The 27970-nt window shown below is 41.6% G+C and overlaps 2 protein-coding genes across 11 annotated transcripts in view; both read left to right on the top strand.

The window, feature by feature from the left end:
- The first annotated feature begins 1537 nt into the window (after window positions 1–1537).
- Window positions 1538–15875, top strand: ZBTB34 (zinc finger and BTB domain containing 34). Of its 4 annotated transcripts, none has more exons than XM_052814879.1 (3): window positions 1548–1665; window positions 10700–10823; window positions 12142–15875. In XM_052814879.1, the coding sequence occupies exons 2-3, from the start codon at window positions 10783–10785 to the stop codon at window positions 13661–13663; spliced, it is 1563 nt and encodes a 520-aa protein (XP_052670839.1). In that variant the 5' UTR covers window positions 1548–1665; window positions 10700–10782; the 3' UTR covers window positions 13664–15875. The 4 variants fall into 4 exon arrangements, with proteins under 4 accessions (XP_052670840.1, XP_052670839.1, XP_052670838.1 ...); XM_052814878.1 differs by having other exon boundaries at window positions 1575–1665; window positions 7197–10823; XM_052814877.1 differs by having other exon boundaries at window positions 1614–1665; window positions 3315–10823.
- A 10624-nt stretch (window positions 15876–26499) lies between these two features.
- The window catches only part of RALGPS1 (Ral GEF with PH domain and SH3 binding motif 1), a 133613-nt gene continuing 132142 nt past the window's right edge, over window positions 26500–27970 (top strand). For 4 of the 7 annotated variants that reach the window (XM_052815982.1, XM_052815983.1, XM_052815980.1 and 1 more), the window contains exon 1: window positions 26502–26706. The gene's annotated coding sequence lies outside the window, so the exon portion shown is untranslated. Of the gene's footprint in view, window positions 26707–27970 lie in introns of all 7 variants that reach the window. The other 3 variants (XM_052815984.1, XM_052815985.1, XR_008239433.1) reach the window with 2 other exon arrangements.

Here is a 27970-nt window from a genome sequence, read left to right as displayed (position 1 = left end):
ACAGGCTGATAGGAAAATTCCAGAACACTCGCTTCATAGTAGCAGCAACTGCATGCCCAAAAAGCCTACAGGTAAATTTGAAGGAGGTACAGATAACGTGTAGATTTTTTTTCTTGTCCAAGTATGAAAAATTTCATACTGTGAAAAAGTATTAAAGATTAAGTTTCCATTATCTTCCTGTGTGAATTCCTCCTCTCCCTGACTAAATTTAGGTACTTGAACTGAATGACTTACTTTGCCCAGCATCCATCTATTAGTCCTCATGGAACTGTCATAGCTGATGCTTCTTACTCAGCAGCTTAATGCTTGCTATCTAAACGAAAAATGAGCTCACTCATTTAAAGCATATTCAGCTAATTCCTGGAGAAATCAATATTTGTGTACACACTCCTCGGTCTTCAGCAACTTTTAAATGGAATATGGTACAAGCAAATTGATTTGCTATTGCTGTGGGTTACACTTACTGAATACACATAAGAACAAGCCCAAAGTACTCTCTCTGTTCAGAATCAGTCGTTTGATTTTCTTCGATATGAGTGAACAAATACCAATTGGTGCATCTGTTATTTAACTTTGTTATTTATGCCTTGGTCAGGATGTCGTCGTGTGTGTCGTCCCCCCCCCCCCCGGCTGCTATTTTATCCGACTACCATTCAGTGCCTCATTTCTGAAGACTGTCTTCCATATGTTTTATGGGGAGAGAAAGACGTACCTCCCGAAGACAAAACGTGATGTCCAAAGTTAGACCACGTGGATATCCCAGCGGTACCTACTGGCAGCAGTCACTGACTTTTATCGAGCAGCACGTGAACTGTCTGGTAAAACAGTGAATCGTTGCCCAACGTGAACTACAAGCATATGCAAGATAAGCTCAAAAAACACGTGCATGCTTGCTAAAGCAATTTGTGTAAGTTATAAGGGCAGTGTAGCACGGGTCAACTTTTTAAGTCCTCGCTTAGGGTGGTCAGTAAAGGTGGTAGTTCACAGCTGGGGGGTAGTCCTCTCCTAAAAGCTTCCTCGCTGCATCTCCGTGCGCCCAGACGGGTGTGCCGTCTGAGGCGTGCCCGAGGCCGCGGGACAAAAACGACCGGTCTCTCCAAAGGCGGGAGAGCGCGCCGCTCCAGAGAGGAACGCTTCTGGTGTCATGCTGAGCTGCTCGCAGTAATCTCTGACGCCTTTGTTCTCATTTGTTTTAAATCCTCCACTACCGGTACCTTTCTGAATGCGCGTTACGTTAGGAAGCCAAGCACCGTGAGAGCCCGAGGGACGGATTTGCCCGCGTACGCACCGATCGCAGCAAAGGCTTGAACTCCCGTCTGTCTTCGTGCTGCACGGGAGACGCCGGCCCTCCCCGGCCGCGGTGCGGGCCTCAGGTTCGGCGGCCGCCGGGAGCGCGTCCGGCCCGGTGGGCTCCGCGCCGCAGGGACCGGCGGGCTCCCGAGCGGCGCGGCGGCCCGCGGCGAGGGGCCGGCTCCCGGTGCGCGGGGAGCGCCCCCGCCCGCTGCCGGCGCACGTCACCAGGAAGCGGAAGCGCCGCCAGCGGAATCGGTTCCGGGTGCGAGTAGCTGTGGGAGCGGGCGGGAAGCGGCGGTGGGAGCGGGCAGGAGACGGGCCGGGCCGGGCCAGGCCGGTGACCCACCATGTGAGAGACGCTGACAGCTCCAGGTGAGCGGCGGGCGGGCCGGCGCGCCGCTAGCGGGCGCCTGGCCCGAGGGCCGACGCGGTGGCTGCCGGGCGGGACGGAGGCCGTTCTCTGGGAAGGGGGTCCTGGCGCCCTGACAGGGCCCCGCAGGGGCGGTGGCCGCGGGCCGGGCGGCCCGGTCGCGGCGCGGGGCTCGGCCGTGGGCCCGTGCCACAGCGGGCGAGGGCTCGGCTCTGCGGCCGGCCGGCTGTCGCGGGGGGCGAGCCGCGACGCGGGCCGCCGGGAAGCGGCGGCAGCGGCTGTGCTGCCGCGACCGATCCCGGCTCCGCCGGGGTTGCTCCGCTCCCAGCCTCCTCTGCCAGAAGCTGTCGTGCGTAACCCGAGTCTGAGTCTCTAGTGTAATTTTGGCTTGCTGGTAGGCAGGGCGAATGCGCCTGTGCCTCGGTCTTCTGCTCAGCCGAGCGAGGCACGAAATAACTGGCACGGTGGGCTTGGCCCGCTGAAGCGGGCTGAGACCGGCACCGTCTGTGGTGGTACTGCCAGGAGCTGGCGGGCCCTTCAGCGGCTGCTGTTCCCTTAGAGGAGCTGGAACCGCTAGTGAAGCCCCCATCTGTGTAATCGCGAAGGCCCTTTGAAATCCCTGCAGGTGTGCGTAGCACACAGGATTGGATTTATTTTAGAGTAAACCAGAGTTGAGAGTGAATTTAGAACGAGCCTGAACAGCCTCAGAAACGTTGATAAGGGAGAGCCTGGTTGCCAGGGGAAAAAAAAAAGCGGCATAGGACTAGCTGTACTACAGTTGTTACGCGTTACAGGATTCTCATAATCTGGAATCAGGATGTGCCTGTGCTTCATTGCCTGTTCAATGAGAGCTACAAAATGCTCAGTCTATCAGAAGTGACGGACTGGGAAAATTCTATGAAAACGTGTTCTTCAGGCTGCTTTAAATCTGCTGCAAAAAATGTTGCTGATACCTAGAGAATATAGCTATTCCATTGCTTAGAGGAAACATTGGAGCCAAAAAGTTATGATTTGATGACGAGGTTTAAAAAGAAAAAAAAAAAAAGAAAAGTAGAGGGATTAAAATGCGTAATACTAACCAAGTATTCCCTTGGTAGCACATCATTTATCACTGTAATAGCAGAAGGTACAAAAGCCCTCTCCCCCTCCTCTCTCTCCCCACTTCTTAAAGTTCTGGGTGTATATACATTGCAAGTCTAATGCTACCAGTTGGGGGGTTTTCTTTATACTGATAGTGGCTTCTCAAAGCATACATCTCAAAGATGTCAGATGTTTTCAGAAAATGTGAACAGTAACTATTTAGGATTACGTAATGGGTATATTATGAAATCTGTGCACAAAATAAAAGTTTGTGATCATTAACTGTAAGATCTTGCTGATTTAAAGTGTATGTATCATAAATATGCCCCTTTGTTTTATTTATTTGACACAATAATTCTGCTGATCTTGGCTATCTCCAGTTTGCCTCCTAGTAACTTTTTTTCTTCCACATTCAGAAATAGATACATACCTGTAACTCCTTTTGTAGTAATTTGACTTCTAGAGCCAAAATTTAGAGATTATTTGTATTAAGGCTTCTAATCGTTGGGTGAAACTTTGTTTATGCATCAATAGTTGTTTCATATTTACTCTTTTAATCACTTCCATACAGGCAAGCAATTGTAAGGAAGACAATTTGAGAATAAGGGACGAAGGTGGCCCTTGGACTTCAGTTTCACAACTGCTTTCTTTGGATATTTGCTCAAATAAGAGGCTCCTGTTTGTTTTTTTTCTATGAAATGCTAAATATGCAGTTCCAATAATTTCCCTGCTGCACCCTACTAAGTATTGAGAATAGGTTTGTAGTGTTATTGATATCAGCATGTGTGTATTTATGTGTGTGTATGCATATACATACATATAAATTAATTGTTTTCAATTTTGATGTTAAAATCATCCACTCCTTCAAGTGGTTTTCTATTCATCATGTTGTGAATGTTGGTGAGGTAAAAATAAATCCTTTTCAATTTTTATTAGATAAAAGTCTGAAGTTAGTAAAAAATTTTCTGCAAAGAGTGTTGGGGTTTAATGTATTGCTCACCCATGCAAATGATGGGATCATGTTCTGTGACGCTTTAGGAGTCTTTGCCTGACAGACATGAGTTTTGCTCTTGATTTCACTGCAGATGTTTAGTACTTTGAGTGGAGTGTTACCTCTCTGTCTGCAGAGGAGGGCTAACGATGTTGGCTTTCACTGTAGTGTTCTGATATCTACTGATGAAAGTGTGCAAGAACTAAGTTTTCTAGTAACTACATTTCAGCCTGTACTAACTGGCTTCAGTTTCTGAGGAAACTGGAGTTTTCCTGCATTTTTATAAGGTAATGTAATGAAGTTTCCAATTGCTGTGTAGTCTCTACTACTATAACAGATTCTGTATTTTAGTCTAAAATAGAAGTGAAGCAGACTCATTTTCAAAGCTGTTTTCCGATGAATAATAAGACATACACACCTTTTAATGTATGCTTTACTACACATAATTCACTATTTCAAGTTTTGGCCAAACTGTCTATATTTCCTTTGATTCCAATGGGCACTTTTTTAAGCTTAGTTCAAGCTTTCCCAAAACTTAACACACGTTGTGAATTAAATCTTTAGAGTGATTTGTGAATGGTTAACATTTGGAGGAACGAGGATTTGAAATCCTATTTTGTTACAAAAGGAACTAATTGCTTCCATAGCCATTTATTTTTGAGAGATGTGGTCATTTCCATAACTTTTGCATCACTGCTATTAGACTACTAGAAAGGTAGTTTAGTTTTCATTTAGGGTTTGGTTTTTCGTTGGGGTTTTTTTTGATGGCTTTTGAATCAGGAATCAACCATACTGTAGACTGTTCAAAACAGTACTGAGCTTAACAAAAGTATAGGCCAGGAGTGTATATGTAAACATAGGCTTGTGCTAGCTGTTTTTAATCATACTGGCAGTTTTATTTACTTGTCAGAGGCAAATCTAACAGAATGATGTGTTGAACTGAGGAGGAAATGGTTTTGAGATCACTGTAGATGTAAAAGATGCCGTAAATAAAGTGCATTTTATCCTGTTGGAGAAGCTGCAAACAAAACAAAACTTCATGCTGCAGCAGAAATATTAACAGAATTTTCTGTTGTGCTGTAGCATCTCTTAGGATCTGCATATCATCTCTTTGATGAACTTCCATCTGAGTCCATGACAGTCACTTATGTATTCTGAGATACCAAAATTTCATGTTAACAGGCGGCATTTTCTCTGGTTGTACTTTCCAGTGTGCCTAAGTTTAAATATATTTGAGGGAGTTTAAAAACAAAGACTGCAAATCAACCTAAGCAGAGATTTTGTTTGATTTTATTCTTCTGCGGATAATAATGCTTCTAGAATTCGGCTTTGTAATTCTTTGGAAACCAAGAGTTCACAAAAGAAGAGTATAAGTAAGAATGATTTAGGAAATGATCTTGTTTGACATGACAAATACTTGAGCAGTAAGTCCATACTTGTTTAATGTTCCATTCAAGGGAAGCTTTGAAAGAAGATGGATGAAACTGTCACTTTATGTGGTCAAGCAGATACTTGCAATTTTACCACCAATCTTAAAGCCTATTGCTTTGTGTCATTAATTTCTTTGGCTTTAGTTAACAGGCACGTGCTTGTGAATTACTGCTACGAGAGAACATCTAGGTGGCCAGATTCAGAAAGAGCAAAGTTTTCAACAATTTTTTTGCTTACTGTAGTGCTGTGGTTTATGTGATAAATGTTATGCTAAAGAGCTTTTAAATATTAGTTCTATGTAGTGCAAAGTTTAGAAAAATCTTGTTAGTACACAAAGACTTATTTTATATATCCCTTCCATTAAGCTCCAAGCATTAAGTATCAAGTGGAAACATTCCCGCAATCATCCTTTCTGTGGTTTAAAAGAATTGTTTTAAATTTATAAATACATATGTCTATGTATGTCTATGATTTTAGTGCATAAATTACATGGAGAAGTATGTCATTAGGTGTATTTTCTGTCACCAGGAGGATGCCTCTGGCAGTGTGTTGTGTATACCACAAAATAGACTGCATGGATGAGCTGAAAATATACAAGGCTCTACTTTTATTATTTATTGTGTGTGTTTCTGGAAAAACTTTTGGTGCAATTGATTTTTAAATCTGCAGAAACGAGTAGTATCTGATTATCTCACTCAAGATAAATATAAAATAATTTAGTCTCCTTCATGATCTTTAAAGGCTGGAGAGTTCTTAAGAAAATGGCTACTCGAATTTAGGAAGAATTGATGAAAAAGCAAATGCTATGTATTTACATAGTACTGTTTATATTATTATAAGTGTGTTGTAGTTCTGCACAAAACTATCTCAATTGTTGGGATAGTAGCTTTTTTTTTCTCCTTTTTTTTTTTTTTTTTAATGACTGCAATATTAAAATCTGTTTTCTAGCTGTAGGGAAGCTTACCATACTTTGGGGGCCAGATTTTCAGTGAAGCAGCAGTGCTGTGTGTCATGCTACATAAGGCCATCCAAGGGCACTATATGTTGACTTTTAAAAGAGAATATAATACTTTACTGTTATGAGAGGTATAAACTGGTAAAAAATTATATGATCCATTTCTTCCCTGTTTCCAAAGATTATTTAAAGAGGACTGTCTTAGAAATGCCCCTAGACTGTGACATATCTGATTGCAGTTTTTCTTTCGTACAGCTAGCATTAATTATTGTGGCTGCTGTGATCTGAAGACTAAGGCAAATACAAACTGAAAGGAGTGAGAGTGATGAAGATTTTTGCCCTAAAACTTCCATGATCACAGCTGATTGGGTTGCATTCTTCGGTTAAAATTCCCTTGAGTGGTGATACATTTTTGCAATGATGTCTTAAGTTCTCACAGATGGTGCAGTAAATACTGAATCCTACAAAATGCAGGGGAGGAGTGTGCTGATTTATACAAATACCTGTTTCTGTTCTTGCTTTTTCTCTGTATTCTGAGCAGTAATGTATGGAGTATCCATTCTTGGTGTCACGGAGCACTTTTTTTATTTTAATCTTAATTTTCTTTATGATCTTCCTAACTTTTCTATGTACTTTTCAGACACATGCTACAACAGTAATGATTTGTAATATGTTTTTTTCCCAAGGAACCCATGTTGCAGAACTAACTAAAGAAAATGCAAGGGATCTTTTCTCACACCTTTTTGTGAGTTAAAATGAGCATTATTTGTCTCATTCACCTGTCTGTGAGAACGGTGAATCATACATCAGTGAGTGAAAGAAATTAAACAGGTGCAGACTTAGAAGCAGAAACTAATACGACGTTGGCAGACATACAACTTCGTGTTGTAGTTATATGATGCTTCCCTGCTGCTACTGTATGATGTCAGTAAAATTAAATACCAAATGTGTTTTGTCACCATCTATTCTTGTTTTTTTAAGTGAAATAAGAGCTTTCATAGAACATAATTTTTAAAGTAAGTTTCTTTTGAAATCTAATGAGAAATGTTAAATGCCTATCACTCTCATGTTCACAGGTTACTTCAATGAACACTTTTGTTTGAAGATATAGGGCAGTGATCCACTACTAGTGAATTCGTACTATGGTCTACGTTTGCTGTATAAGACCCTGATGAATAAATGTAATGCAGATGCAAAGAGAATTGATATGATTCTTTTGAGTGTGACTGGATCATCTCCTACAGAAATAGACAGGAGGCTCAACACGGAGCCCTGCTACGACTTAGTGAACTTAGTGTCCAGTTCTGGCCTGTGCTTTAAAACTAGAAAGCCTTCAGCCAATTTCTTGGATACATAATATCTGTGAAAACCTTAAACACTTTGATCTACTTATGCAGGAAGGTTGAGGGAGGACCTATTCATAGGCAGGTGCCCAGAGGTGCACTTAAGTTTTACAGGACTTTTAACCTAACATTACACTATCCCACAGTCAGGGATGGAAGCTAAAGCAAGACAAAATGCATTACTTTTTAACAATGAGAGTACCTAACATTGCTATGAGTTGTCTTAGTTCTCACTACCCCTAAAATGCTTGAGTTTGTATAATACAAATAAAATTGTCTTCATTCTGAACTACTGTACTGTGGTCTTGGACCTAAAGAACACAGGTTACCTCTGTATGTACTGAAATATCATGGAAGGTACTGGATGTGACTTCTGACTACACATTAATTTTTTTTTTCTTCACCTCTGCTAATTCTATAAAGAATTGTTATGTGAATTAAAGTAATTACAGTCTCATTGCTTTGGGAAGCAAAGCTTCCTTACGACTGTCTGGTTACCTGTAGAGAGAATTTTTTTCATTAGAGCGTACAGTGGATGTGTCCAATGTTAATCTGAGTTTTCAGAGTACCTTTCTGCTTCAGTTTAACACTACTCACCTCACGCCAAAAGAGAAGAGGTTAGGGAGACATTTCAACTTGGAGGAAGCTGTTAAAAAATTGAGGGTTTCTTATTAGCCTTTTCAAACTGTAGTGATCTTCCAGGACTGTTTCAGAAGTACTTCAACCATAAATCGTATTGTCTTGAAAGAGCTACTGGCCTGCCAGCATTGATGAATAATTGAGTATTTTTATGGTACAGTACCCTGCTGAACAATATTTTGGTTAATTCTACTGGAATTTGATTATGGAACTGCTAACTTGATTCTGTATACAAATAAAATAAAACAAAACCTTCTTGTGTATGGGAATATAATCTGAAGATTACTTTTATTTTCTAGATAGTGACACTGGGGATTTACGTGAATAAATAAGATCATTCTTCTTCTAACCATTATTTATCAATAAAACATTGCTAGTGGTGCCTGCTTCTCTGATGTGTGTAATGCCCAGATTTTTTCCCTGGGTCTTGCCTTCCTAAATTGGTGCAAGAAAGTTGGGGTGCCCTGGTACTAACCCCAGCAAAATTACTGCAGTCTTAGTGCTGTTCCTGCTACAGTCCTGCCTACTCCTGAATGTGGTGTTCGTTGGCAACCTCGTCAGTTCCAGGACCTCTTCAACTAGAGATTTCAGAGTTTGGCTGAAAGCAAAAGAAGGGTTCCCTTCTGTCAAGTGCTGCTGTTGTTCAAAATTCATGTTATTTAACCCTAGCTTTCTACAGATGTTTTCAAGATCACAGGAAGCATGCATCTTCAAAGGAAGAAACTAAGGTGGAAGAGTAGTCACAAGTGTGTGCTGTAGCTTGTTCACTTTCTTTTTTAAGAGCAGATGGGTATAGAAACTCATTGTCCACTGCTTTTTGGGCTGTGTTTTGTGTACTTGATCTGTTTGTTTGCTTTCAAAGCAATACTGTATGTTCCTTTGATGCCCATTTCTGGTTTTTACTGCTTACCTGCTACACTTGACAGTGAGACTTACAGACCTTACTCCACCATCCTCTCCACTCACTATGAGGATTTGTGCTGTTTACTCCTAACATTTTAAGGAAAATAAGCTGCTTTGTTTCCCCAAAGAAAGATAAAACAACTCTGAGAACAAGGATGTGGAATTGCTTATAGATATAGATGCCTATGGAGATAATTAGATGTTCTAACAGAGTTGTGATGTGCAAGGATTGCTGAGGATCCCTTTCCTCTTGGTGTACCTCTCTTCCTGGTTCTCATGCTTTCTCTGGCATGTGTTCACAGTCCATTTTCAATGTGTGGCCATGTCCTAGGGAGCATGAATTTATCTAGAGATGCTAAGATGCCATGATCAAAAGAACATAATTTTTTTTCTCCATAGTAAGGCATAAAATGTCTGTCTTCTTTCTACTCAGGTGCCTATCCTTAATTCATTCCTTCTGTCTGGACTAGGGCTAGTGGTGACAGGTTGCATTTTAATATTCGGTCTAGGACTAAGTTTTTCCCCATTTCACTGAGTAAGAGCCCTTAGGGAAGTATGGGGCAAGGAGGAAGGCCGCTTTCTATGTATTGACAAACTTTCTGTACATTCTAGACTCAAAAAAAAACCGGTGTAATTTCTGATGGGATTTGAGTGAGGCTTGACCAAGATCTGGTTCCTCAGCTCAAGGATCCACAATGATGAAGGAATGACAAGTTATTGTTCCTGGGGACTGGTCTTGCAGTTTGTTCACAGTCCTCAACCTAGGTAACTTGTCAATTCATGTCACTTCAGGTCAACAAAAGCTCTTCCTCCACTTAGCAAAGAGAAGCTTAATCAGGAATGTCCTGATGTTGCGTCTGTGCATAGCTCATAAGCCCCACAAGTTCAAGGTAGTGACCTATGTTGGGTTTGTAAGGAAGCCTGCTGCCCTGTCAAATGAGAGGGAAGTTGACAAACATGTATCCTAACTGCTGAGACTTCTGTCTTCCCAATGGAGTGGATTCATCTGCTAGGGACTTGAACAGTGGTTCTTTGCACAACATGCAGGGATGCTCGGAATAACAAGGTTAATCTTGCCGCTTAACTACACCACTGTTAGATTGGGTTTTGTTTGTTTGTTGTAATGTTTGATTTCTGACCTATGTCTGACTTGCATTGGTTCACAAGCTCTGAATCATTTCGTAGCTTTGTTCGCTGAATAAAAGAACCATCCTGCCAAAGCTATCTATGTACAGATGGCTGCGATCGCATCACTTCCGTTAACCACCTTTTAGTCCTTATTTCCCTCATTGGATATAAGAGCATATAAAACGTCTTTTCACCTGCTTTTACATAACAACTGTAAAAACTCAGATGAAGTCTGGTTTACCCATTTTAATCTGTGACACATTGGTAACTTAAAGAACATGTTTAGCAACTCTGGTAACCTGATTTTGAATGCTCTGGGACAGTTTTTGACAGTTTTCTAAATCAGACATAATGTTAGTCAAGTCAGGAAGCTGGCTATCTTGTTTCTCTACTGAAAAGAACTTCCATTTGTGAAGATTATGAATGTTAGTTTTAAGTGACAGTCAGCTGATATAGCTCCAGTTCTCCCTTGTAGGCTTTTTATCATATTCCTACCTGTTGATTTTATTTTTAGAGTGCCTGAATTTTCATAATTTGATTTAAATTGTTCATATGTCCCATTACAGCATGTAACATAAGACATAAATAGAAAAAAAAAATCTACTAGTATGTTGTGATACATTGGACATGCTTCCTGCATCAGAAGTCAATGGATGATGTTGAGATCAATTTGTTCAATTGGAAAAGCAGGTACGGTGGCAATATTATGTGTTTAGACTTCTGCATTAATAAGAACAATAATAGCAATAAAAGTCTGAAGATTCTTGGGCGCTTGATTAGTGGCCCAGTCTCAGAAATGTGAGGTGATATCTGCTACAGATAGACACTCTCAAGGGAACAAGTGTGTGTGTGTGTGTGCTTTTTATGATAATACTCTATGAAACTGGTAAAGTGCTTTTCTTTAGATCTTGTTTTGAAATGTATAGATTTCTTTAAAGCCTCTTGGAACATCCTTTCCCAGTCTTTCAGGCAAGTTTGAGTAGCCATGGCTTTTGGGTTAGGTTAGAATTTAAATGCCAAATCATTTTAGCTAGGAAATCACTGCTGTGTCAGATGAGTATCGAAGTTCACATCATGGTTTATTTAAAAAAAAAAAAAATCACAAAAGGAAATTTAAAAAAATTGAAAGTCCATGGGTGGCGCAAACAGTTTTCCTTCAAATGCTGCCTTGCACATTGACACAAATTCATTATTCTCTGGGAACCGCTGACACACTGGGTAAATATCTTGGAATTGAGTCTGCACTTAAATGTTTCTTTTCACTAGGATTTCCTTGTTTTGTGATGTGACTGTTGAAAGAGTGATTTTTACTTTTCTTACAGAATGACTGAGATTTTTTTTTAAGGAGGTAAATGTTTAAACAGAAATGTCACTGGTATAGTATATTTATCTCCTCTGAAATAAATTTGGCATATCTAGACCTAAGGAATATTTTTTTATATATATATATATATATATTTGTGTGTGTGTGTATATGCACACACACACTCACATATATGTGCCTGTGGCTTTTCTTTAGCAGGTTTTTCAAACTTCATGAAGTACCTTCCAAAAATCATTCTTGGGCAATTTAACAATGCAGTTCCCTGCAAGTATCAATGTAGTATCTGGCTTGAAGACCTGCTGAAGTTTCTGAAGTTTTTAACTTGTCCAGTGACTATAAAATTAATATTCTTTTGGGAGGGTGAGGGTATTGTTCTGCTGTTCTTACCAGCGAGGGAAATTGCGAAGTTCCTTTTAGGACATAGGCTGTCCCAGGGAGCCTGTGGTGTTATTATGAGCAGTTGAATTGTGAATGTTGCAGTGGGATAATTCAAATTATAGAAATGCAAGAAATGGGTAGATTAAGACTCTATTTTTATTGTATCAAGTATTTATACTGTTTTGTTGTAATGCACCTTAATCAGATCAATGTGGTGATTTAACTTTAACATGTGCAAGCATTTATTTTTGAAATAGAAAACTCTGTATTCATTCTCAGTTGTAAATCTTCTCATTTTTCTTTCAGATTACTCTTTACATCAGTAGAAATGGACAGCAGCAGTTTCATTCAGTTTGATGTGCCCGAGTACAGCAACACTGTTCTGAGCCAGTTAAATGAACTCCGCTTGCAAGGAAAGCTATGTGACATAATTGTGCATATTCAGGGTCAGCCATTTCGAGCCCATAAAGCTGTCTTAGCTGCCAGTTCTCCCTATTTCCGTGACCATTCAGCATTAAGCACCATGAGTGGCTTATCAATATCAGTTATTAAAAATCCCAATGTTTTTGAACAGCTGCTTTCTTTCTGTTACACTGGAAGGATGTCCTTACAGCTGAAGGATGTTGTTAGTTTTCTAACTGCAGCTAGCTTTCTACAGATGCAGTGCGTCATTGATAAATGCACACAGATACTGGAGAGTATTCATTCAAAGATCAGTGTTGGTGATGTTGACTCTGTCACTGTTGGTGCTGAAGAAAATTCAGAAAATCGCAATGGAGTTAAAGACAGCAGCTACTTTGCCAATCCTATTGAGATATCTCCCCCCTATTGCTCTCAGGTGCGACAGTCAACAGCAGGCAGCGATCTTAGGATGGAAACTACTCCAGGCAAAACTCTGCGTAGTCGTCTGCAAGAAGAAGGGCATTCAGATCGGGGAAGCAGTGGGAGTATCTCTGAATATGAGATTCAGATTGAAGGTGATCATGAGCAAGGAGACCTGATAGTAAGGGAAAGTCAGATTGCAGAGGTGAAAGTTAAAATGGAGAAGTCCGACAGGCCAAGCTGCTCTGATAGCTCTTCCCTTGGTGATGATGGATATCATACTGAAATGGTGGATGGAGAGCAAGTGGTAGCAGTAAATGTTGGTTCCTATGGGTCTGTCTTACAACATGTTTATTCGTTCACCCATGCCTCATCACAGGCTACAGGTGTGTCTGAAGCCTTCGGAAGCTTGAGCAATACGAGTCCTTCAAGGTCAATGCTGAGCTGTTTCAGAGGGGGTCGTGCACGCCAAAAACGGGTATCCGCTGGTCACTTGCATAGTGATGTTCAGGGCTTGGTGCAAGGGGCTGACAGTGAATCCATGGTGAGTAACCCAGGATATGAAAATAGTCCACGGGAAAGAAATACAAGAGGTCATTGGTATCCATACAACGAGAGGCTAATTTGTATTTACTGTGGGAAGTCTTTCAACCAGAAGGGGAGCCTTGATCGACACATGCGATTGCACATGGGAATAACTCCTTTCGTGTGCAAATATTGTGGGAAGAAATATACCCGCAAGGACCAACTTGAGTATCATATTCGTGGTCACACAGATGACAAGCCCTTTCGCTGTGAGATCTGTGGAAAATGTTTTCCTTTCCAGGGTACACTAAACCAGCATTTGCGAAAAAATCACCCTGGGGTAACAGAAGTAAGAAACAGGGTAGAGTCTCCAGACAGAACAGAAGCGTTTGTGGAACAGAAAGTAGATAATGATGCTTCGGCTTCTGAAGCTATGGATTCTAGTATGGAAATTCATGCAATGTCTAACACATCTGATTAAAATATTACTTCTAAGTGCAACATAAACAAGCACATTACTAATGTATTTTTTAAATCTTTTATTCTTTTAGTAATCTTCAGTACAAGTATAACGCCTTTTAATTTTCCTGACCTTCTGGAAATCAGTTTGAAATGGTTTCTGGAGAAGACTACATAAGTATTCTTTGTTTTTGAAGGAGGCTGGGTTATTTGTTTTTTTTTTTACTTTTGAAGATGCTCAAAATATAAAAGGCAATGTACTGGGGAAAGGATAGGAAGATTCTGCTAAAGTGTCCCTACTGTTTGATCTGGCAAGACACAAATTCCAGTGGAGAAAGATATTAGAATAAGATTGACAGCTCTGCTGGATACACCAAGAAGCTGTAATCTCCCTTATTTCTTAAATCCTGTTGCTCGTAATGAGTTGCACAGCAGTAGGGAGAGAGAATATTATAGCTTTGATTCCTTCCTTGTGTCACGATGAAATCTGTTTGCTTTTACTAACTGTTTTTGGTAGTTAGTCTGTTTATATATATAAATTTGCTTTATATATATAAAATGCTTTCACTTTTCCTATTCTGGTTGAGGTGAATGTAAAAGTATGTCAAGGTTTATACCATGTACCACTCTTTCAACTGCTAGGTCTCCTCTCTGCTTAGGATTTAGGACTTCGGACTTTGGGAGGATGGTTTTGGTTTTAAAAGAATGTTGTTTGGTTTTCATTTTATTACACTATTACTTTGTGTGCAAAAGTGAGCAAAGTTAATTGTTTTAATAGCTTTGCTTTATAACATATGTAAACCAAATGCCATAAATCTATTAAATTATGGTTAAATTGTTGAGGGGTTTTGTTAGTTGTCTAGAACGCAAGCTGGACAACCTGTGGTGCTGACCTTTTTATATATATAGAGATAGATATATCTATATATATATATATATATATATAAAAATATTAGCAAACCTAAAAGTAGCATTGTGGTTTTAAATGTGTTTTTACTGGCCTCAGAATCTACCTTCATTTCGTACTGTAGAACCATACCAGGTAATTAAATTTAACTTCATCACTCTTCATGGTTGGTTAAAACCTGAGAGAGATGTTGTAGTTTAAACTACAGTATTTCCAAGCAGTGTTTTAATAGGTCTCTTTACAGAGAGCTGTTTTCAGGTGCACATTGACTTCCTACTTAAAGCTCCAAGTGATATGTCAGCACTTGGAATTTGTACTTTTTTTTGTATAAAAAAAACTAATACTCTATGGGAATTTCGAGCAATATGTCTGTTATTTCATGTGTGAGTATTACAGAGTTGCTATGGCTTCCCTACTATTTTCAGTGGTTGTTTTCTGCATAAAGGAACTACCAACAACTTTAAAAATACTCTAAATCTTTTTGTTTCACCAAATGTTTTTTTAATATGGTGCTAACTTCATCATTTAGGTCAGTATAATATATAAAATGTGAAATATAATGGTAACAGTTAAGCAAAAGCAAAAAAAACACACAAAAAAACCCAAACAAAAACCAACAACAACCAAACAAGCAAAAACCCACCCCAAACAAACAAACCACAACAAAAAAAACCCAACAATAGCTTAAGAGACCTCAAAAGCATGAACTGGCAAACACTACTGTGTAAAATTCTACCTGATGAACAGATTTAAATTAATCACACGCTTCTTTAAAATGCAGGTTTTATATAATTGGGCCTTATGTTTGTTTAGTAAATATTGAAAATACATCTGTGAACATGCTGTTTAAGTCCTGAAATTTAGAAAATAAAAGCTCATTCCTAAATTATGGGAAAGCAAAAAGGTAGGTTTGCTATCTTGTAAAGCTTTTTTGGCTCCTGTGAAGTCAGGGCATATTTGTGCAGTAACTTTATTAAATACACTAGTTCTTAATATTGTGACAGTCTGCAATAAGAATTAATTTCACTAAATACAGATTTACAGTATAAACCCCACCTGCTCCATTGGAGCAGTTTCAGTTAAATTCAGTACATAATTCGCCTCTTTGTCCTAAAACTGCGTAAATAAAGAGGCAGAGGGTGGGGAGATACTTCTCTCCTTGAAGCAACAATACAACTTTTGTTTCCAGTAAGGGAAAGTATGTCTGTGTCTAGGGAAGGTAGTCTATATGTTTACCCACTTAAAAACATGTTGGTGTTTCTGATACTGTTTTTTTCCTAAATGTTTGTTTTAAGTAATTAAATGCAAAAAAAAAAAAAAAAGTGTTTTGATAAATTAAGTTTGAGACATGCAAAATTCAAGAAATGTACAGTTATTCTTAACCCTTTATCTTGGACCTGTGCTGTGGTGCCTTTGGTGTGACTTTTTCCATGGAAGTATGAGTTGAGGATAGCAGGATATGGGTACTAATTTTATATTTCTTGAATTTCTCTGTGTCACAATCTTAACATTATTTAAATCTAGTTCTTTGTATTTGTAAATGTATTAAAATGGTTTGAGTTTACCAAAGAGTGACTTATCCAAAATTGTCTCTGACAAAAACAAACAAAAAACCAACATCACACTGATTGTACAGGTTCAGGTTCACAATATTGTAACGGGACTGTTAAGGGGCAGGAAATAATCACTTTTTCTACAAAATCATGATTCAGCAGTTTGCAAGTTCTGCTTGCTCCTATTCGTGTTGATATGCCATTTACCCTTTCCACTGCTAGCAGTGTTAATAATTATCAAGCCATAACACAGTACTGTAAAGTTCAGCAGTGCTTCAAAGGATGCATATGTAGGTGAGCATAAAACATCATCAGGCATTACATTTACACTTACAAAGTGTGTGACTCTGGTAGAAAACGAACTTCAAACCTGGCAACAGCAATTAAATTGTGCCTTGTCACATAATGGTATGCCAGGATTAACATTGTCATGAAACATGAAGCATTATCTGACTGAAGTTCATTTCACAAGTCCACCAAAACAGAGTATGCTGTGTTATTTTAAGCAAATTATGGAAGTACTGTACAGTGTCTTGTGTCTGTACAGTTTTAAGTTAGCACAGAGCTGTTACACATTTCATTTACAATAAATGCAGAAGTCAATAAAATATGTGAAGAAATATTTGACAGCAAAATAAATCATGAAATTATATAGGCTGGTTCATAATTGAGTCTCTTCTTAATCTACCTTTTTAATTATAGACAAATGTGAAAACAGTGACAGTGTCCTTTCCTCTAGATGTTTAACCTATTATGACAAACTGTGAAAATAAAGGATTTTATACCTTTGCTAATGTTTGTGGGTTTAAACAGTTTTTTAAGTTTTCTTAATCAGTTATCTTCCATATTATTTCTTTTAAACTTGTAAATACATTTAGGAAATAGCTTTGTAAATACTTACAGTATATTAAAAGTTCAGTTTGGTCAATAAGGCCTCAAGATTGGCTCTGCTTTTTTAGTGTGAAATCTTTCAATAGCATAAAGGATACTGTCAATTCACTGTTCAGCAGAATATACTGTAGGCCTAAATTGATAGTTCTTAATGCAGTCTTCCCAAGCATAAATTCATGTTTTATGCTGAAGCCTTTGGTTTACTTTTAGCTAAAACAATGAGGCCTCTTAATATATTTAGGCTGAATTATGGGAAGAACAGCAGGAATAAAATCAAGGGCTGGGAAAAGATTGAATGAGCTTTACCTTTAAATATATATATATATCTTATTTGAATTTTTGTATTAGTTTACTGTGATTCTTTTATTGTCATTTTTCTAAACAGGTTTCACATGAAACCATTGAAAGGGACTCAAATATGCAACACCTAATCTATTTTCCAAGGGAATTTTACCCTTGAATGGTGCTTTTTGACTGGTCAGGGTTATTTATTAAATTTTATATTTGAAAGTATTTGGGGAATTATGTAAATTCTTTATATGAATCTGTTTATTTCATGAATTGTAAATTTCATAATACTCAGTGATTGAATTGGAAGTTTAGTAAAGTCATTCAAAATGTTCAAAGTTTATAATCTGTGTGCATTTTACATATATTTTAACAAGTGCCAGAATAGTTGTATTTAATATTGTAGATTTAATACTACTTGCGCATCCCTGTGACAGCATTAACTTAAGTTACGCAAGTTTACATTTTAAAAAAAAATGCTAAACAAACAAGTAAGCCTGGGACATGTGTTCCTGTATTTCTTCAGGGGATGTGAAGCTAAGTATCAGTAACTGAGCAGGTTTGCTTCTAGTTTATGTAAGTAACTCCTGCTATGGTAGATACAATAAACTGCTGTCTCTCCCATTTACATATGCTATGAATTCAGCCTTTGGACTTGTATTGCAAGCCTCTGGTTGTATATCTGATTAGAGGTAGAGCTCTTGCACGATTTTAACAGTGTTTGTTTCTGACTGAAAAATTGTATTTTTAAATAACTTTTATTTGTATGGTTGTTTTTCATGATAAATAATTGAACAGTTTGAATGACTTGACTTGGTGTCATTATCTTGCAATATAAACCGGTAACCTCACAACTCCACACTTCATCACCATATGAAGTAAATGAAGCTAGCTAAGCTGATGCTGTAACAATTAATAACTTGCCATTAAGGATTATTTTATAGCATGAATTTTAAAATATTTATTCAAATGATATTTTACTCTTGTATTCACTTTGTTTTTAGATTTGTGACATGAATATTTCAGTGCTGCTTTATTTTGTTCTGATGAATTTGTTTCTCGCTTGTAAATTGCTTTTTTTATGGTATAAAGTCAATGGGAATTGCTGTTTGTAAATTAAAATGCTTCTAGAGCAAATCTCTGGTGTCAGTGTCTACATATAGATATTTAATTACCAAGGGACTTGCATTTTAGATACTTTTCCTCAAGTGTTGTAAAAAGTTGCAGTTTAATACTCATGTACCAACTAGGAATCAAAAATCTTTAGGGACAAACTACTCTTGAAGTTTCTCTTTTTTACCAGTATTGCTCATTGAGTTCTGAACAGACGATCATTTGAGTTTTGCGTTCCAAAACCTTGTCCAACTCTCAAAGCAAAACAAAAAACCTGGCCGGGTGGTGTCCCTCTGTCTTAACACCAAGCCAGAGCTAAGTCCGTTGGGTAGGGAGGTAATGTTTAATTTCCACAGCAGCATTTGCATTTTATGTTATGCCATACGTAGCAGTAGAGCTAATACTGTTTTCAGCAAGTGTAGGATACAGCTCCTCCTAGCCCACAAGCTTGAATTTAACATGAGTAGCCAGCAACTGCTTAGTTACTTCAGCTGATAGCACAGCCTTAACTTGTTTCTTGCCAGCTGGCTGTTAACAACTCTTTAAGTGCCTTTGTAACAAACTGCTTCTTGGAGGAGTTAATATATCCTCAACCAATTGTAAACTATCACTGATTTGCTGAGATTCCCAGGACAACTGGAATTTTGCAGAAAGATTTTTTGCTTTATATTCATGAAAACACAGCTGATACTATTAAATTTGGTTAAAATTTACCAACACTGTTGCCAGTTTTTCATTTTGTATGAGATGTGTGCCAGCAAAGACTTTTGTTCTATAGTAAAGCTGAATTAAATTTAAATGACTTTTAAACTCGCATGGCAGCAAAGGATATGTTTATATAATGCTAATGCAGCTGAAGGATATAGTTACCTTGACTGGCTCTGGGGTTTGGGGTTGTGGTTGGGGGGTTGGTTGGTTGGTTGGTTGGTCCCCTGAGACCCTATGGGCAAATTCAGAATTACAAACTATTTTAGCAAAATATCTGTTCAAATCCCCTTGCTTGTAAGGTCTGAAAACTCAAGTAATGCAGAATAGGGGTAAACAGGACATGACTGTTAGGAATAAATGCAATGTTGTTTTTACCCAGAGAGCAGAGAGACAGAACATAGCATACTTCTTATATTCCCCTCCACACTTTTGTTCTGTTATGTTTTGTTTGAGTTGGTAGAGTTGCTCATCTTGTCAGATAGCCATTGAGGTTAGAAATAAGATACAGCAAGGTTGTGTCCATGGAACTTGATGCAGTTAATTTTTCGAGCCAAGCTGCTCACCAGTTCCTTCAGAAAATATTTGCTGTGTTTCCTTCATTACATGTTTCTATGCACAGACCAGTAATACAAGGAGCTTTAGCTGTTTCCTGTGCAGACTTGTGAGTTGGGAAGAGTGTGAGCTGACATGATCCTCAACAACTGCGTTATAAACGTCATAGATTTGTTTACAGCAGAGTCTGCGCACTGGATGCTGGCTCAGATGTTACACAACACTGGGCACCTTGTGGAAATTGCCTTTAGTATGTGAGTACGCAGAAGGGGCTGCACAGCGGTATCAGTCACAGGCCCCAGTATCTCTTAGTTATTTCTGTTTGAAGGCAAGTGGAAAGTTTCCTCCTTGATATGGCTGGCTGCTTTTTACTTGCTTTAGTCAAGCAAAACAAACATGCTGTATTTTGTTTACAATGCTATGTAAATACAGTCTAAGTTCATAGAATCCTAGAATGGTTTGGGTTGGAAGGGACCTTAAAGATCACCTCGTTCCAAGCCCCCTGCCCTGGGCAGGGACACCTTCCACTAGACCAGGTTGCTCCAAGCCCCATCCGACCTGGCCTTGAACACTTCCAGGGATGGGGCATCCACAACTTCTCTGGGCAACCTGTTCCAGTGCCTCACCACCCTCACCAGGAAGAACTTCTTCCTTACATCTAATCTAAATCTACCCTCTTTCAGTCTAAAGCCCTTACCCCTTGTCCTATCACTACATGCCCTTGTAAAAAGTCCCTCCCCATCTTTCCTGTAGCCCTCCTTTAGGTACTGGCAGGCTGCTATAAGATCTCCCTGGAGCCTTCTCTTCTCCAGGCCGAACAAGCCCAACTCTCTCAGCCTGTCCTCACAGGAGAGGGGCTCCAGCCCCCTGAACATCCTCATGGCCCCACTCTGGACCTGCTCCAACAGGTTCATGTCTTATGTTGTTTCTATTGCTTCTTAAGTTATGGAGTTCCAGATAAATTTACCCTTTAGAACAGATACTGTTCCTAAGGGCACCAAACTTTTTGGGAGTGATGGGGGAAGGGGAAGGAATTAGGAACTTCTTTCCCATAGAAGCAGTACATGTCTGGTGCTTCTAGAAATGTGGTTTTCAGTAAGAATGGGATGTATGTCTTCACACCATCAGAGCACCATGCACGCATGTGTGCAACAGCATCTGGATAGCGTGCCCTATAGCATGAGTGGTACTGTGAATTATAAAAGTAACTTAAATTGTTAATGAAATAAAACATTCTTTCCTTTAAATTGCATTTTTTTCGGTACATTTAAAAATTGTATTCTTTTGAAAAGCACAAAATTGTAGCAATAGCAAAATGCAAATATGCCACTATGGGTAGCGGTAGACTACTGGTCCTGGTCACCTGTCTCTGAATGTACTGGAGTTTGGTCAAGGGCATTAGAGAAAAGTTGTACTTTTATGAAGGCTCATACTTCTATGTCCACCGTGCAAACTGAGCTTTTTTCCTAGTTACGTAAAAACTATGTGTATAGGAGCTAATAATGCTGAGTGGGCTCGAGATCTCCCTTTCTGCGAAACATCTTAAGTTCTGGCATCAGAAAAAAAGGGTAAAACAGTATCAGGGGAGATCTTCTGCTGTATGATAGAGTGTAGCAGAAGGCTTAGGGAGGCAGTACAGAGCTCTGAAAAAGTGTCCGTCTGTACTGCCGTGGTACTATAAATCAGACACATGTTTAAGAAGGACATGTTCCTACATGACTTCCCTAGAAGTCTTGTACTGTGTATAACAAAAGACAACAGATGTAGACAGGAGAAGAAAAGATAGAAGGAGTTTGGTCAGATGGGCAACTTGCAGTCACCCACAGTGGACTTTTTCTGACATTGAAACAAAGGAGGGTTTTAAAGGATGATTTTTTGAGGCAATTTTGCAAGGTTGATGGAGAATTCATCAGTATGAGGCAGTATCAGAGAAAGTACAAAGGTGCTTGTTTGAAAACATGGTAAGCAGGCAAAGGACAGTGACCCTGGCTAGATATAAGTGAAATGTGATGATAAGAAAATAGATCTATTGAGGATTAATGGAAGAGCCTGTAAAAGTGAAGATACACAATTGCTTTTGGAAGAGAAAACTTGGGAAAACAATGAAGGGGTATGACCAAAGCAACAAGATCAGAAAACTGTCTTTGTAGGTTTGAGTCAAAACTTGTCAAGCTAGTCAAATAAAGCTGAAATGATGTTACAATCAAATTTTCGCATTGCATAAAACACAGTGTCTATCACTTCAAGATCCATTCATAATACATCAGAAGACTTCACAGTACCTGAATAGTCTTTCTTAAGATTGGCTTCTCTCCTTTTATAGAGAGAAAAAATATTCTGATACAAAGACGGGGAGTTCCACTGTACTCAGATAGGAGATGACATAGGTCAATTGCCAGTGTAAACTGGCTGGTAGCTTCAAAGGACCCCTTCTTTGTCTGTTTTGTCCACATGAAGATGTAGAAATAAGAGGAATTGTGGTGGCGTATATCAGATTACTTTAAGATCTAAAAAATGTCTCTAGACTATCAGAATAATTCTGATATTCTTTGCACTTAACACTCAGAAATTATTCAGGTTTTTCTTTAACTCCCTTTTTTCTCGCTAACCTTAAGCTGCATTTTTGTTGCATTGGATTCTAACTTCATCTAGTTCTACCTAGGGATACACCATTGACCTTGGGTAGTTCATATTTGTTTAAAGTTGCAATCCATGGCAATAATTACAGTGCCATAGTACAGTATGTGTGGTTAAACTTCAACTTATCTGCTTGTTTAGAGTTTGTCCCTAATAACTTGGAAAATACTTCAGGCTATTTCAGCAGAGATATCCAATAAAAGAATTGTATTGCGTAAACTGAAGTAACTTATTTCCAAAGCATTAATTTGGTAAAACCTGAAAAAGGTTTTCTCTAAATCAGTTTCAAGCAATGCTGACAGACAAATGCACACACCAAAAAGTTTGGTTATTGAAACTACTTAATAGTTCATCCTTTTAAATAACACACAGAACTTCTTGATCCAAGATAACACTAAGCCTGAACTGCTTATCAGAAGTACTTTCATTTGTTTCATTTTTCCTACTTTCGTACATAGTATAACTTGCTTCCCTAAACCATGTCTGTAATTTCAGTAGAATAAATATTATAAGCAGGGACTTATGTTTTGTTTTATGGGTATCCACCATTCTAAATCTACTAGCTATTATGTATAGATGTTCTTGTAATATAAGGATTTACAGGATGTTGCTCAGGACTGCTATATATCTCCTTTGCTGGAAATTACCATTTGTGTAGCAGAGACAGGAGAAAGAAAGATGTGGCCATTCCCATAGAGAGCCTTACGAGGGGATGGGATAAATATCAGAGGATAGTAGAATTAAAAAGCAAGTAGAAATTTTGACAGAGGTTCTCTCAAAACCCTTTAAGATGCAAAGTTCTGTTACTCTGAATGGAATATTAATTCTGAATTTAATTACTGACAATTTCAGTGTCAATTTGTACTTATTTGCCCAGTGCCCGTGTATCTCTGATGCATTTTGATGGTTTGCTATTTATAATGCTATTATTAATGCTCTTTATAATAATTTATAATCCTCAGTATCAATACAGGCTGGGGGATGAAGGGATTGAGAGCAGCCCTGCAGAGGAGGACTTGGGGGTACTGGGGGATGAAAAGCTGGACATCAGCCGGCAATGTGCACTCGCAGCCCAGAAAGCCAACCGTATCCTGGGCTGCACCAAGAGCAGCGTGGCCAGCAGGTCGAGGGAGGAGATTCTGCCCCTCAGCTCCACTCTGGTGAGACCCCACCGCAGTACTGCATCCAGCTCTGGGGTCCTCAGCACAGGAAAGACATGGACCTGCTGGAGCGGGTCCAGAGGAGGGACACAAAAATGATGAGAGGGCTGGAACACCTCTCCTGTGAGGAAAGGCTGAGAGAGTTGGGGTTCTTCAGCCTGGAGAAGAGAAGAGCTCCAGGGAGACCTTATAGCAGCCTTCCAGTACTTAAAGGGGGCTTATCAGAAAGATGGAGAAAGGCTTTTTTAACAGGGCCTGTAGTGGCAGAACAAGGGGCATCGGTTTTAAAATGAAAGAGGGTAGATTCAGATTGGACATAAGGAAGAAGGTTTTTATGATGAGGGTGGCAAAACACTGGAACAGGTTGCCCAGAGAGGTTGTGGATGCCCCATCCTGGAAGTGTTCAAGGCCAGGTTGGATGGGGCTTTGAGCAACCTGGTCTAGTGAAAGATGTCCCTGCCCATGGCTGGGGGGTTGGACTAGATCTTTGAAGGTCTCTTCCAACCCAAACCATTCTGATTCTATGATTCTATGAATGCTCTGAAATACCTCAACTTTTCTCATCTTTGCTGGCACATCTGAATTCATCATCAAGGGAAAAACAGGCTCTGAGATTGAGTACTTGTTAAAAAGGTGTTATAATCACCACTTTTAGCAAAGCGGGAGATAGAAGACAAAGATTTTGTGAAGAAGTTATGTTAAGAAACTTAGGAAAAAAAATGGTTTAGGTTAAAAAGAAACAGTTCTGTTCAACTGATCTTTGCGTACATGCAGATACACTCCACATTGTTTAGCTTTTCATAATGCAAACTTCTTGAAAACAGCTTGAAGGGAAGCTAGAATGGCCAAAGAACATGACATATCATAGAATTTATTTTCTTTCAGCAATAATCATGCAGGAAAAATGGAGCCTGATCCCCTGGATGCTTCATTTCATTAACTATATGAAATAGCATATTACAATTGTATTGTGCATGGATTTAGGAAAAATTTAAATTGAATATTCAATCAAATGTCAGTTGAACTATAGACAGAAACATTTCATTAAAATTTTGGGAAATTACATGGCTAATGGCATTGCCTAAAGTGACATTATTTGGCGATCCATTTTGCCAACCTTTTCAAATAACTCAGTACAGCACAACCCTAAATCTCTATGCGGTTTTTTCCACCAGAGGGTGCTGGCCAATTTTTTAAAATGTAAGTTACGCAGGGATAATTTAAGGTGCTGTACATAGCAGAAACCTGAAACAGGAACTAAGAAAGAAGCTTCCCATCTTTGTTTATTAAGATAGCCTCAACAGGAGCAGCTGCTGAGTAATTCAGTTCTTAGCCGGGCAGTGTTTATATCCTCGATTTCAGAGGGTGTCCTGCTGTAATGCACAAGACCTATTTAGGCAGTGGACATTATCACTTTGCAGTACTTGAAGCACCAGTTTGGAAACTCTGACTTAGATTCTCGTAATTATTAGGATAAGAAGTAACTAGCTTTCGGATTGGTTTTTTCTGAATCCTTGTAGAAATACCAGTAGCTGTATTTTTTTTTTTTTTTTTTTTTTTTAGAGAGGACTGTAGCCCATGAACTGGAATGTTTTAATGTCCTGGCACAGTGATAGAGGACAGAGTGGAAATATTTTGCCAGAGAGTCCTGTACTCTTGCTCTAGCGGGAGCTGATGCTAGAAGTTTCAGAGGAAAGTGCACGTAGCTTAGCAATACCAATAGGATGAACTAGTAAAGAACAGTCTGTGCCTATGAAATGGCTGGAGATTCATATGAAATTAATTTTAATTCTTCGGCCATTGGGGGGTGGGAGGGAATGTAGGGAAAATACCTTTCCATATAGTGCATTTGGCTTTGATGTGGATATTGGGAGTTGTGAGCATCAGTATTCACAAGCAGATCCCAAACCTATGTTTAAAGTTATTTTTATAGTTTATTCTCAAACTGAATCTTTCTGCTTTGGAAAGAAAGCTCATACATGTTTAATTGGGATGTCTGAAGATGTTCAAACTGCTTTGAACTTGATAGTCATTGAAGACCTTTAGTAACTAGGAGACTGGAAAGACAACTTCTAAATGTATTGTGGACATTGTGCAGTCTCTCAAAACTTCCTTTGAGTAACCTCACTAAGCTTTTGTTCTTCCACGTACAAAACTTCAGTCTGGTGGACTGGAAAGCAGTCCTGCATGTAGCTACCAGTCCAGAGAGCAAGTGTTTTCCCTACGGGGATGCTTGCAGACTGCCTACTCACCGAATATTGCTTTTAGAGAAACTGTAATTCGGAGAAAGATGCGCCTTCCTTTTGCCATGTAGCTTCGAGGGCTGAAAGTCACTGTACCACGTCTAAAAGCGTTAAAGCATTTAGCACGTGTGGCAAATTGAACTGTACATAGTTTGGCAGAAACGTTCTCACTTCCAAGCATCTTCAAGAAGCCCGCGAAGCCCTACTTGATTGCCTTGGAAGAACACGTCGCTGTCACCCCAGGCGACTCCAGCACCATCGCTTGCACGGCAGCCCGCCCCGGGTTTGGTTTGGGGGTTTTGGGGCGTTCTTCACCGATTGGGCAGGACGAGTTACGGGCCGCGCGGCAGCAGGTGGCAGGCGGGTAAGAGACAGCCGATTTTTCGTCTCCGCGCACAGACTGGGCGGCGTCTCCTCGGGGAGCAGCTGGACTTGCGGCCCGCCGGCAGGCCCGAGGACGGGAGGGAGCACGGGCACGCTGCTCCGCGGGGACGGCGCTGGCCTCCCCGGGGGCCCGAGCTGCTGGGGGGCCGCGCCAGCGCCCTGAGACCCCGCGGCCCGGCTGGTCCCAGGGAGCCGCCGGCCGGGCCGGGCTGGGCCGAGCCAGGCCGAGCCGAGCCGCCCCTCCCGGCCCGCGGCCGCCCCAAGGCCAAGGACGGCGCAGCGCACCTGCGGGAGGCGGCTCCTGCGCAGTGCCTGCGCGCTCGCATGCTCCCGCCCCACCCCGCCCCGCGCCGATTGGCGAGCGCTCCCGTGCGAGGCAGCGGTTGGCCGGCAGGCCCGTCAGTCCGGCGCGCCCCGTCCCCTCCCGTCGATCCCCCCCCCCCCCCGGCCGGCCTGGGCCTGCGTCCTCGGCGGCTGCGGCGGGCGGGGGGCTCGGTCCGGCGGGTGGGCGGCCGGCTCTGCGGCGCTGAAGGCGCCCGCCCCTCCCCCCCCCCCGCGCCCCGGTGCCGGCGGGGTCCCCGCGCCGAGAGGGCTCGCGGGCGACGCTGGGCGCAGCCGTCCCCGGACAGGTGAGACGTGGACGAGCCCTGCTGTGCCTGGAGGATAGGTGGGACCCGGCCGCTCCCGCCCCGCCGGGCTGCGGGCCCGTACGACGCAGCCCCCCTCCCCCCCCGCGCCGTCCCCGCTTCGGGCGTGTGCCGCGGGCGGAGCTCTGCGGCGACGGGCCCGGCCGGGAGCCCACCCTCCGGGGGCGCGCCGCTTGTGGGAAGCCCGCGGCTCCCGGCCTTGCGGGGGGGGGGGGCGGCGAGCGCGGCGCGGGGCGCAGCCCGTCTCCGGCGGCGGCGCGCGGGCCCGGCGCGGCCCGCGGGCAGGTGCGCGGGCGGAGGGGAGGGGAGGGCCGCGCCGCGTCCTGCGGCGCGAGGCCCCGCCCCGTGGGTGCCGTTCCGGGGCTCGGGCCCCATCGGGCTCTGGCCGGGGGCCGGCGGCTGCGGCTGCCCGCGCCGCGCGGCCTTGCGGCGGCCGGGCCGGGCCGGCAGCCCCTCGGTGAACGGCCTCTCGGCCCGTCGCCCTGCCGGCGGTGCGCGGGCAGCCGCGTGACGTTCCCGCTCTGGGCCGTGAGCCCCCCCCCTCCCGCCGCCCCGCGGGCGCCGCTGGAGCGGGGAGGGGCGGGGCTGGTCCGCCGCGAGCCCCGCGCGCCTGGGACGCGGGAGCGGCCACCCCTTTACACAAGGGGCGGGGGACGCGGCGGGCAGCGCCAGCGGCCCTTGGTGGGGGGCGAGGGGGGGAGCGGGCGAAACCGACCGGGCTTGGCCGCGTCCTCCGCTGGGCTTCTGGGATGAAGGGGGAGAAACCTGTTTGCGTGTCGTGTGGGCGGTGGGGTGCAGGTGCTGTTAGGGAGCTTCGGTTCAAATGATGCTTGATCTGGCTTCAGCACGCCTAAGGTTTTTGGCACGTGGTGGAGAGGGAACTGTTGTTGAAATTCTCAGCTGTAGAACCGCAGCGTGCCTTTGGTCTGCAGTCTGTTGTTGTGAACCCAAGACAATGGAGCATGGGTAGTCTCTTGCCGTATTTATCATTGAAAAAAAAATTAAATCTGGGTTGGTCCCCCTCTTACAATGTGGTGGAAAGACACTCCTTGCCTTAACGACTTTATAGTTGAATGTAGCAATCCATGCCTTCTATGTCCAACAGATGCTTTTAAAGTCAGGTTTGTTTTTGTGTTGAAGGTTCACGCTGTGCTTAGTAGTTATTCCTCATGTGTGAGAACGGGAAGAGTATGTAACAAGGACGGAACTATGTGCCCTTGTTTGTTCATTTTCCATATGTTGTCTG

The sequence above is a fragment of the Harpia harpyja genome, chromosome 19 (genome assembly GCF_026419915.1).
Source record: "Harpia harpyja isolate bHarHar1 chromosome 19, bHarHar1 primary haplotype, whole genome shotgun sequence".
NCBI lineage: Eukaryota > Metazoa > Chordata > Aves > Accipitriformes > Accipitridae > Harpia > Harpia harpyja.
This window is presented reverse-complemented; position numbering and strand designations above follow the sequence as displayed.

Coding starts and splice junctions, on each gene's coding strand:
- ZBTB34 (XM_052814879.1), top strand. CDS start 10,783: ATGGATGATGTTGAGATCAATTTGTTCAATTGGAAAAGCAG. Junction 10,824..12,141: donor TTGTTCAATTGGAAAAGCAG/GTACGGTGGCAA, acceptor TTTTTCTTTCAG/ATTACTCTTTACATCAGTAG.